Source organism: Schistocerca cancellata, chromosome 12, assembly GCF_023864275.1.
Source record: "Schistocerca cancellata isolate TAMUIC-IGC-003103 chromosome 12, iqSchCanc2.1, whole genome shotgun sequence".
Taxonomy (NCBI): domain Eukaryota; kingdom Metazoa; phylum Arthropoda; class Insecta; order Orthoptera; family Acrididae; genus Schistocerca; species Schistocerca cancellata.
In genome coordinates this window covers 42,761,411-42,773,729 of record NC_064637.1, presented here as the reverse complement: position 1 = coordinate 42,773,729, position 12,319 = coordinate 42,761,411, and the positions used below count along the sequence as shown (strand labels likewise).

The window sequence follows — 12,319 nt, the reverse complement described above, 5'->3', positions numbered from 1 at the left end:
ACACGTTTCGGAGAGGTGGGTGAACTTCACGAGCGATGTGTTGTGGTGCCCGATCTTGCATGAAAACTGTTGCGTTCAATGCATCTCTCCTCTGTAGGGCGCGTATGAAATGCTGGTGAAGCATGTAACAGTAATGCTGGCCAGTCACACTGCACACCTTTGGTCCCTGAGCGCCAAAAAAGAATGGACCAATAATTAATGTAGCCGTGAAGCCACACCATATGGTGACACGTTCACCATACATAGGAACTTCATGCACAGTGACTGGAGATGACGATCGCCACATTCGCCAATTCTGTGTGTCCACGTCACCTGTCAGAGTAAAATGACCTTCGCCTTCACCCATAAGTGAACGCTACAGTCAGAATTTATCTTACAACGTCTACGACAAGACAAAGACAAACTCCCGTGCGGAAAAAGGTAGGAACCCTCACTAGCAATGATAATCTCAGGAACAGGAATAGTCCGGTAAGCTAAGATCTCCCTAGTTTCAAAAGATACCAAACCTGCTCTACCTGCATTGTTACAAGCAACGAAAGCTACAGTTAGCCACCCGTTACCCAAACTAGAGGAAGAAGATACTTTCATTAAAGAAAAGTTTAACCTCGCACCACAAAATAAAGTAGGTCCATTAATAAGAACAAATTGAGTAGTTTTACCAACTCCTCTCGTTTCGTTCTTTTTACCCTTCGCAGAAGATGTCGAAGCACCTAGAGTGCCGTCCACATTGATAAGTGATTTGTAAATAAGCATTGTCAATGTGGACGGCACTCTAGGTGCTTCGACATCTTCTGCGAAGGGTAAAAAGGAAGGAAATTAGAGGAGTTGGTAAAACTTCTCAATTCGTTCTCATTAATGGACCTACTTTATTTTGTGGTGCGAGGTTAAACTTTTCTTTAATGAAATCTTCTTCTTCCTCTAGTTTGGGTAACGGATGGCTAACTGTTGCTTTCGTTGCTTGTAACAATGCAGGTAGACCAGGTTTGGAATCCTTTGAAACTAGGGAGATCTTAGCTTAGCGTACTATACCAGTTTCTGAGATTATCATTGCTAGTGAGGGTTCCTACCTCTTTCCGCACGGGAGTTTGTCTTTGTCTTGTCGTAGACGATGTAAGGTAAATTCCGATTGTAGTGCTCATTTGTGGGTGAAGGCCCATGGCCCTTCTTCTTTGGAAGATTGTCGCATTGTGGGTGATTGTACTCTATATAATCATTGAAAGTAGTAGTTCTCAACAAATGGCTCTTTTCAGGGCCACAATAAGTAAAAACCTCAAAAGTCCTTCTCAGACGCACAGCCCAAGGCCATCCTAGAAAGTAGTAGTTCTCAACAAATGGCTCTTTTCAGGTTAAACTTTTCTTTAATGAAAGTATCTTCTTCCTCTAGTTTGGGTAACGGGTGGCTAACTGTAGCTTTCGTTGCTTGTAACAATGCAGGGCCAGCCCTCGTCAACTTCAGTCCTCGCAAGGAAGTGGAGAACGAAGTCAACATGTCGTGCGTCCTGTGGTACAAGCTGAAGTACGATATGGATGTTGTACAGATGCCATTTGAAAATGGTTTGAAGCACCTTCCGTGCAGTGGACCATGGGATGTTCGACTGTCATGGCACAGAACACACACACCGCCCGACGATCGGGAATTGTGCAGAGAGGTGTCTGCCGTAGCAACAGCGATTTCATCAACCACCTGTCGTGCAACAGGTCGTCGGCCTCTTCCTGGAGCGACGCCCAGTTCTCCAGCTGATTCGAACATCATCACCATGCTCCACACAGCAGATGGAGAAAGAGGACCCTTCTGTAATCCTTTCAGCCAGCGATATTCTCGAAGTGCAGCTGCAACATTACTGTTGTTTTGATAATAGTGCTTCACCAATAATGCTCTGCTCCTTTTGTACAAGGTCATGTTGACACGTCAATAAGTGCTCAATTGTGTGGGACTATGAGTCACGATCACTGATCACGGCAACTGGTGGTCATAGTTGGAACTGGATGGTGGCGCTGTGATGCATGGAAATCATGCAGCCCATACTCTGGACATTAATGCTACCGATTTTGGTACTTGTACAGTAATTAGCTTCAAAAAAATGGTTCAAATGGCTCTGAGCACTGTGGGATTTAACTTCTGAGGTCATCAGTCTCTTAGAACTGAGAACTGCTTAAACCTGTTATATCCTAGCCAGTAATGCCAACCGAGCCCGCTGCCAAAAGGTTGGCAGCATCAAAGTCCGGACGCCGTCCGCATAAGCAGCGCCAGCGATACAGGAAATCGCTGCAAGTCTGCGCGCGCCATCGCTGGCTTCTGGCTTCTTAAGCGCTGGAGTCGCGAGCGCTAACAGTTCTGTATTCGCCGCTCAGTTGTATACTCGCCACCGATTTGTGTACTTGCTTGTCAGTTGTGCGTTCATCGCAGCAGAGTTGTTGTTTGTCGTCAGCCGACGCTGACCTAGCCGCTCCGACTCGAACTAGACAGATTTCTGTAGACACGGAGTTCACTACTGTGTTTCTGTATCTTCGTTAATAAAGATAAGTACCGACTTTTATTTAATCAGAGTGTTTGGGTTTTCATCGTTCTGTTCACTGTTCCAGCGGACCGCTCGGCCCGCTATTAAAAGTGTGGCGGTGACTTCGTAAGCCATTTCTACAGCGAAGTGTTTGTCACTACGAACCCCGCCACAAAAAAACCTAACTAACCTAAGGACATCACACACATCCATGCCCGAAGCAGGATTCGAACCTGCGACCGTAGCTGTCACACGGTTCCAGACTGAAGCGCCTAGAACCGCTCGGCCACTCTGGCTGGCTAATTAGCTTCCATGTTATGATATGTTAAATGGGGATAGTTTAATTGTAACCACCCAGTATAAACTGATGGGCAAAAATTAAGGAAGAAAGTAAGTTTCGCATCATATGTCACTGAGAAGTAACATATAGCAATGAAATTTGGACCGTACATAGAACGAACAGCTATAGTATAGTACACAATATGACTGAAAGAAATACGCGATAGAGCCACAGAAACGACTCTTTTATTCAAAGACAATAATTACACTGAAGTCATTACGGTTTATGGTGGTCTCGTTGACATTACAGGAGGCAGGACATGGTTCTTAATAGGGTGCATCATCACCATGGATGTCCACATGCTCCCATGTTGGTAGGGCGTTCATTCCTCCACCAGCCAAGTTGACTACTGCTGAGTGGTCACTGGAGCATGTGGACGTGCTGCAGTATATATCCCCAATGCATCCCACACATGTTCAGTGGGTTTAAGTCAGGGGATCAGGTATGCTAGCCCATTTGCCAAATATGCTTTCATTCCAAGACTTCCTCCACCTGCTCTGTTCAATGCAGTCACGCACTGTCATCCTTAATAATTAGGTCAGGACTGGATGCAACCTTGACAAGGAAGGAGTACAGTGTACTGTGGAGTGTACCGTGTTCAAAGATTTGGAGGTCAGTATGCCCCTGCAACATTATGCTTCTTAGCACCAGAATATCTGGACCGCCAGAATAACCGTGTCTGACAGTGTTCTTGGGTGCTTTATGTATACACACTTCTCACCACATGAGCAGTGTCGAACCTGATAGTTTTGGTAGTCCAAGTATCGTCGTGTGAAGAGGCATAATCTTGCACAGAGGATATTCGGCGAATGGCCTGGCTTGCTTGCTCCTAAGACTTACATCCAACTGAAAATGTGTGAGATGCACTGACATCCACATGCACCAACGACCATCGAACAGTTGTCTGCTGCACTGTTGGAGGAAGAGAACGCTCTACAACAAGAAATCCTTACCAACTTTTGTGACCACAATGGGGACAAGTTGCAGAGAATGCATTGTCGACTTCGACATCTTACTAGCCAAACTTAGCGGTCTAAATTTCGCACCAAGTGCAGTGCTATGGTTTCACTCATACATGACATCTCGTCAGCAACGCGTCCTGTCCGGGAATATAAAATCACAATGGCGGTAGGTAGTGTCAAGCGTTCCCCAAGGCTCAGTACTAGGTCCCATACTCTTCTCTCTGTATGTCAATGATGTGTCATCGGTTCTGACTTATTGCAAATATCATATGTATGCTGATGACCTTCAGTTGTATCTAAGTGCGGAAGCAAACAATCTGAAGAAAGCTATTGAAAACTTCAATACTGATCTCGATGCACTATCAAAATGGGCACAGGACATAGGACTAAAACTAAACCCATCTAAAACCCAAGCGGTACTTGTTGGTCACTCTAAGCTCATTAGCCCAAAACATCGGGAGTCCGTACCATCTCTTATCCTAAATGGAACAAATATTAACTTCTCTCCCTCAGCAAAGAGTTTGGGAGTAATAATAGATGAAAATCTAAATTTGACAGAGCAAGTAACTGCAGTGTGCGCAAAATCATCAGCATCCCTTCATGTCCTACAAAAATATAAAAAAAACTCTTCCCCTTCGATCTGAAAAAGAAATTAGTACAAACGCTTATACTCCCAATCACTGACTACAGCGATATTATCCTACAAGGCCTCTCTCAGGAAAACTCGCGACGTCTGGAACTGGTCATGAATGCCTGCGTCCGATATATCTGTGATGTTCGATTTTTTGATCAAATTTCACCAGCATATGCAAAATTGTCCTGGCTGCGTGCAGACAAACGCAGAGATTTCCATACACTCTGTCTCATCTACTGCCTTATAAGTGTACACTGTCCCTCATATCTTTCCTCGTCCCTAACGCTCATGTCGGAACAACATGACAGAAACACACGTTCCCATCATAATAAAATCCACTCTGTCCCACTGCATCGCTCAGTCACCTTCTCCAAGTCCTTTACAGTAGCGGGAACCCGACTCTGGAATAACCTCCCTCGGTATGTTAGAGAACTTAAAAACATGTCCAGCTTCAAAAAGCAGTTAATGACGTATCTACTTAAGCAACAGTAATGATTTCCTTTGTACACGAATGCACTTCACCTCATTACTTCCCTCTTTCCCCCTTCTTAAGTCTCCCTCCCCCAAAACTCGCTATACTAATAAACATCTACTTTACACACCAAGATATTAATGTACATCTGCACAAATCTTCATTACTATTGCCAATTTTTCTCATGTTTATCATTATTATTTAATTATTTTTACTGTAACTATTATTACTTTTATCATAATTTGTATGTATAGCACCTGTCGTAAAAATACTGCCAGCATTTACTTTATTAAGTCTTAGTCATTATTCTTTATTCATATTGTGACTAGAGTAATCTAATTTTCTTATTTAAAGTATTGTCATGATGTAACTCTGATGTGTGAAATGCTGCATGTGTGGAACACTGGTGCGATGTAAGAGAGGGCCTGATGGCCCTAACCTGATCAGGTTAAATAAATATATAAATAAATAAATAAAAATAAATTTCTGGTGATCACACGCCATTTTAAGAACCATGTCACACCTTTTGCAATGTCCAGTGAACCATCATGAATCGTGGGGACTTCAGTGTAATTAATCTCTATGAGCAAAAGTGTCATTTTTGTTAATCTCATTGCTTCAGTTATCTTCTGTATCATACAGTAGCATTTCTTTCTATGTACAATACAAGTTTCAGCGAACTGCGTTACTTGACCATAACACACTACGGGAAAGTTACTTTCTTTCGTAAGGTTTGCACAAGAGTGTATGCATATTACACTTCTGGTCGTTAAAATTGCTACACAAAGAAGAAATGCAGATGATAAACGGGTACTCATTGTACAAATGTATTATACTAGAACTGACATGTGATTACATTTTCACGCAATTTGGGTGCATAGATCCTGAGAAATCAGTACCCAGAACAACCACCTCTGGCCGTAATAACGCCCTTGATACGCCTGGGCATTGAGTCAAACAGAGCTTGGATGGTGTGTACAGGTACAGCTGCCCATGCAGCTTCAACACGATACCACAGTTCATCAAGAATAGTGACTGGCGTATTGTGACGAGCCAGTTGCTCGGCCACCATTCACCAAATGTTTTCAATTGGTGAGAGATCTGGAGAATGTGCTGGCTAGGGCAGCGGTCGAACATTTTCTGTATCCAGAAAGGCCCGTACAGGACCTGCAACATGCGGTCGTGCATTATCCTGCTGAAATGTAGGGTTTCGCAGGGATCGAATGAAGGCTAGAGCCACGGGCCGTAACACATCTGAAATGTAACGTCCACTGTTCAGAGTGCCGTCAATGCGAACAATAGGTGACCGAGACGTGAAACCAATGGCACCCCATACCATCACGCCAGGTGATACGCCAGTATGGCGATGACGAACACACGCTTCCAATGTGCGTTCACCGCGATGTCGCCAAACACGGGTGCGACCATCATGATGCTGTAAACAGAACCTGGATTCATCCGAAAAAAATGACGTTTCGCCATTCGTAGTTTACACCATCGCAGGCGCTCCTGTCTATTATGCAGCGTCAAGGGTAACCACAGCCACGGTCTCCGAGCTGGTAGTCCATACTGCTGCAAACGCCGTCGAACTGTTCGTGCAGACGGTTGTTGTCTTGGAAATGTCCCCATCTGTTGACTCAGGGATCGGGAAGTGGCTGCACGATCCGTTACAAAAAAAAAGGTTCAAATGGCTCTGAGCACTATGGGACTCAACATCTTAGGTCATAAGTCCCCTAGAACTTAGAACTACTTAAACCTAACTAACCTAAGGACATCACACACACCCATGCCCGAGGCAGGATTCGAACCTGCGACCGTAGCAGTCCCGCGGTTCCGGACTGCAGCGCCAGAACCGCTAGACCACCGCGGCCGGCGATCCGTTACAGCCGTGCGGATAAGATGGCTGTCATCTCGACTGCTAGTGATACGAGGCCGTTGGGATACAGCACGGCGTTCCGTATTACCCTCCTCAACCCACCGATTCCATGTTCTGCTAACAGTCATTGGATCTCGACCAACGCGAGCAGCAGTGTCGCGATACGATAAACCGCAATCGCGATCGGCTACAATCCGACCTTTATCAAAGTTGGAAACGTGATGGTACGCATGTCTCCTCCTGACACGAGGCATCACAACAACTTTTCACCAGGCAACGCTGGTCAACTGCTGTTTGCGTATGAGAAATCGGTTGGAAACTTTCCTCATGTCAGCACGTTGTAGGTGTCGCCACCAGTGCCAACTTTGTGTGAATGCTCTGAAAAGCTAATCATTTCCATGTCACAGCATCTTCTCCCTGTCGGTTAAATTTCGCGTCTGTAGCACGTCATCTTCGTGGTGCAGCAATTTTAATGGCCAGTAGTGTACTAAGTTTTATTTTCTTCCAACTTGTCATTGCGAGCAACAGAAAAGTTACGGTAGCTTCATAAACATTGCTTTTAGTGTGAAAATTAGAACAGAATTGTTTGACTCCTTTCAGCATTCTCTATATGTTGTTGATCTTTCAGCAAACATTGTTAAGTTCTCCTGTATATAAAATTTTAATGAAATGAAGTATTTAGTTTTGCTTACTTTGGTCTTTTAATTTTCAGATCTGAAGATGGCTGGCAGTCACAACCGAAAGCGATCGTCGTAAATGTAAAACCGGTGATAGCCGCCATGAGTAATGAAAGGAGAAAAGCAACAAAATACATATTTCATGTATGAGAGATGCTGTTGTGAACGACTAACTGGAGCAATTCCAATCTGGCGACTGAGTTAGCGTTTTGGGTTTTCCAGCCACCAGCTCCTCATGGCCTCACTGAAAGATCTTTCAGGAGTACCGACAGGCCCAGAGCTTGTTGAGCAGCTTTCACTGATACCCTACCTGTCTGCTGGACGTTCATCACCACCCACTGGTTCGAAGAGGCCGTGATGTCCAGCTCCAGTGGAGTGTCTTGAATCAGGTAGCTGCTCGGCGCGGTGTTCTGGAACATGTCCAGCTGCCAGGCCAGCGTGATAGGCACTATCCACGGTGCAGTGCTGTCGTCTTTTGTGTCGTCGGGGTCGTCATAGAAGCGCTCCTGCAGCAACAACATCCATCATCTATACCACTATATAAACAAAAGTCGTCGTATAATGTTGTTACCAAAAACATCGAAAAGTTATTGACGGATTTGTTTCAGATTTTTACTCGCTGTTCTAATAAACATTTGCTTGGTTATGCGCTACATATTTCTTTATGGTACAGGGTATGTCAATAAATACGAGGTACAGAAAGGTAAAACGTTCTTTTCAAAAAGTCTCGCAAAGTTCTGCTATATATACACTCCTGGAAATTGAAATAAGAACACCGTGAATTCATTGTCCCAGGAAGGGGAAACTTTATTGACACATTCCTGGGGTCAGATACATCACATGATCACACTGACAGAACCACAAGCACATAGACACAGGCAACAGAGCATGCATAATGTCGGCACTAGTACAGTGTATATCCACCTTTCGCAGCAATGCAGGCTGCTATTCTCCCATGGAGACGATCGTAGAGATGCTGGATGTAGTCCTGTGGAACGGCTTGCCATGCCATTTCCACCTGGCGCCTCAGTTGGACCAGCGTTCTTGCTGGACGTGCAGACCGCGTGAGACGACGCTTCATCCAGTCCCAAACATGCTCAATGGGGGACAGATCCGGAGATCTTGCTGGCCAGGGTAGTTGACTTACACCTTCTAGAGCACGTTGGGTGGCACGGGATACATGCGGACGTGCATTGTCCTGTTGGAACAGCAAGTTCCCTTGCCGGTCTAGGAATGGTAGAACGATGGGTTCGATGACGGTTTGGATGTACTGTGCACTATTCAGTGTCCCCTCGACGATCACCAGTGGTGTACGGCCAGTGTAGGAGATCGCTCCCCACACCATGATGCTGGGTGTTGGCCCTGTGTGCCTCGGTCGTATGCAGTCCTGATTGTGGCGCTCACCTGCACGGCGCCAAACACGCATACGACCATCATTGGCACCAAGGCAGAAGCGACTCTCATCGCTGAAGACGACACGTCTCCATTCGTCCCTCCATTCACACCTGTCGCGACACCACTGGAGGCGGGCTGCACGATGTTGGGGCGTGAGCGGAAGACGGCCTAACGGTGTGCGGGACCGTAGCCCAGCTTCGTGGAGACGGTTGCGAATGGTCCTCGCCGATACCCCAGGAGCAACAGTGTCCCTAATTTGCTGGGAAGTGGCGGTGCGGTCCCCTACGGCACTGCGTAGGATCCTACGGTCTTGGCGTGCATCCGTGCGTCGCTGCGGTCCGGTCCCAGGTCGACGGGCACGTGCACCTTCCGCCGACCACTGGCGACAACATCGATGTACTGTGGAGACCTCACGCCCCACGTGTTGAGCAATTCGGCGGTACGTCCACCCGGCCTCCCGCATGCCCACTATACGCCCTCGCTCAAAGTCCGTCAACTGCACATACGGTTCACGTCCACGCTGTCGCGGCATGCTACCAGTGTTAAAGACTGCGATGGAGCTCCGTATGCCACGGCAAACTGGCTGACACTGACGGCGGCGGTGCACAAATGCTGCGCAGCTAGCGCCATTCGACGGCCAACACCGCGGTTCCTGGTGTGTCCGCTGTGCCGTGCGTGTGATCATTGCTTGTACAGCCCTCTCGCAGTGTCCGGAGCAAGTATGGTGGGTCTGACACACCGGTGTCAATGTGTTCTTTTTTCCATTTCCAGGAGTGTATATACAGCAAAGTCCCGCTAATCCGAATCCTTGTAACCCGAACGTTCGGTTAATCCGAACATGAAAAATGTTAGTCTGAGAATGCAAAACTGTGCGGTAAACTGCTGTACATACACACCATTTTAATTTACACAGTACAGTAAACTTTGGAAACAGGTTGGAGAGTTTGGGTCAAGCTGTTGGAAAACCATTCTGGAGTGTAATTAGCAGTCTTCGAAAGAGAGGTAAGAAGGAAATGACAAGTATTTTGGACAGGTCAGGAAAACTGCTGGTGAATCCTGTTGATGCCTTGGGCAGATGGAGGGAATATTTTGAAAAGTTGCTCAATGTAAGTGAAAATACGATCAGTAATGTTTCAGATTTCGATGTACAATGGGATAGGAATAATGATGGAAATAGGATCACATTTGAGGAAGTGGAGAAAATGGTCAATAGATTGCAGTGCAATAAAGCGGCTGGGGTGGATGAAATTAAGTCGGAACTCATCAAATACAGTGGAATTTCAGGTCTTAAATGGCTGCACAGGGTAACTGAATTCGGCGTGGGAGTCGGGACAGGTTGCATCAGACAGGACGAAAGCTGTAATCACACCAATCTTTAAACATGGAAACAGAAAAGATTGTAACAACTACAGAGGTATCTCTTTAATCAGCGTTGTGGGTAAAAACTTCTGAGGTATTGTTGAAAGGAAAGTGCGAATGTTAGTTGAGGACAAAATGGATGAAAATCAGTGTGGGTTTAGGCCTCTTAGAGGTTGTCAGGACCAGATCTTTAGCTTACGGCAAATAATGGAGAAGAGTTACGAGTGAAACAGGGAATTGTATCTATGCTTTATAGATCTAGAAAAGGCATATGACCGGGTTCCTAGGAGGAAGTTATTGTCTGTTCTACAAGATTATGGAATAGGTGGCAAACTTTTGTAAGCAATTAAAGGTCTTTACATGGATACTCACGCAGCAGTTAGAGTTGACGGTAAATTTAGTTCATGGTTCAGAGTAGTTTCAGGGGTAAGACAAGGCTGTAACCTGTCTCCACTTTTGTTCATATTATTTATGGATCATATGTCGAAAACAATAGACTGGCTAGGTGAGATTAAGATGTGTGAACACAAAATAAGTAGTCTCGCATATGCGGATGACTTAGTTGTGATGGCAGATTCGATTGAAAGTTTGCAAAGTAATATTTCAGAGCCATGTCAGAAATGTAAGGGCTATGGTATGAAGATTAGCATCTCCAAAACGAAATTAATGTCAGTGGGAAAGAGATTGAGTGCCAAATAAGAGGAACAAAGTTAGAACAGGTGGACGGTTTCAAGTACTTTGGACGCATATTCTCGCAGGATGGCAACATAGTGAAAGAACTGGAAGCGAGGTGTAGCAAAGCTAATGCAATGAGCTCTCAGCTACGATCTACTCTCTTCTGCAAGAAGGAAGTCAGTACCAAGACCAAGTTATCTGTGCACCGCTTAATCTTTCGACCAACTTTGTTGTATGGGAGCGAAAGCTGGGTAGATTCAGGTTACCTTATCATCAAGGTTGAGGTTACGGATATGAAAGTAGCTAGGATGATTGCAGGTACTAGAAGATGGGAACAATGGCAGGAGGGTGTCCACAATGAGGAAATCAAAGAAAAACTGGGAGTGAACTCTATAGATGTAGCAGTCAAGGCGAACAGGCTTAGATGGTGGGGTCATGTTACACGCATGGGAGAAGCAAGGCTACCCAAGAGACTCATGGATTCAGCAGTAGAGGGTAGGAGGAGTCGGAGTAGACCGAGGAGAAGGTACCTGGATTCGGTTAAGAATGATTTTGAAGTAATAGGTTTAACATCAGAAGAGGCACCAATGTTAGCACTGAATAGGGGATCATGGAGGAACTGTATAAGGGGGACTATGCTCCAGACTGAACGCTGAAAGGCATAATCAGTCTTAAATGATGATGATGAGTACAGTAAACATGTATTAGAAAAATTGGCAAGAAAACATTAGGTTTAAACAATGCATAGCAATGAAAGAAAAGCTGTCAAACTTACTAAAATACAGCGGACATTTTATCCCTACTTTTTAGATGTCAAAACCCGAGTCATTGTTTTTTGGCGTAGTGAAGACAGTATGTTATATGACACATAGTGGCGCCTTCGTCTCGTAAAAATCAAATCAGCAGGTGTAGCAGTGGGCTGTTGCTCCAAATAACGTAGCGCGAGGTCAAGGGCTTCTGCTGCGTCACTGTGTCGCACCAGCTTGCAGGCTCATTGTCACGGCAGTCTTCCTGGTCTCGAGTCACAGCAGCAACTAAATCAGCGTCAGTACGGTTCTCCACACATGCCCCATTTGCTGCCATCCACTCATCTACGTCTGCTTCACTCGCTTCCTCACATCCAGGGATTGTCTGTATCATTTGTAGTATTTTTCCTCTTAATTTTCAAATTAGGTTGTCCTGAAATTCAAGAGATGTTCACAGTTTTCTCCACGATTCTGAAATATTCTGGCATGCCTCAGCGGCCCAATAAATACACTCCTGGAAATGGAAAAAAGAACACATTGACACCGGTGTGTCAGACCCACCATACTTGCTCCGGACACTGCGAGAAGGCTGTACAAGCAATGATCACACGCACGGCACAGCGGACACACTAGGAACCGCGGTGTTGGCCGTCGAATGGCGCTAGCTGCGCAGCATTTGTGCACC

General features: G+C 45.5%; 1 protein-coding gene across 2 annotated transcripts in view; it reads right to left on the bottom strand.

The window, feature by feature from the left end:
* LOC126109410 (aminopeptidase N-like) overlaps positions 1-12,319 on the bottom strand; it is a 282,593-nt gene that overhangs the window by 95,160 nt on the left and 175,114 nt on the right. For both annotated transcript variants that reach the window (XM_049914443.1, XM_049914444.1), the window contains exon 11: positions 7,770-7,965. In XM_049914443.1, coding sequence (XP_049770400.1) covers positions 7,770-7,965 — 196 coding nt within the window. The remainder of the gene's footprint in view (positions 1-7,769; positions 7,966-12,319) is intronic.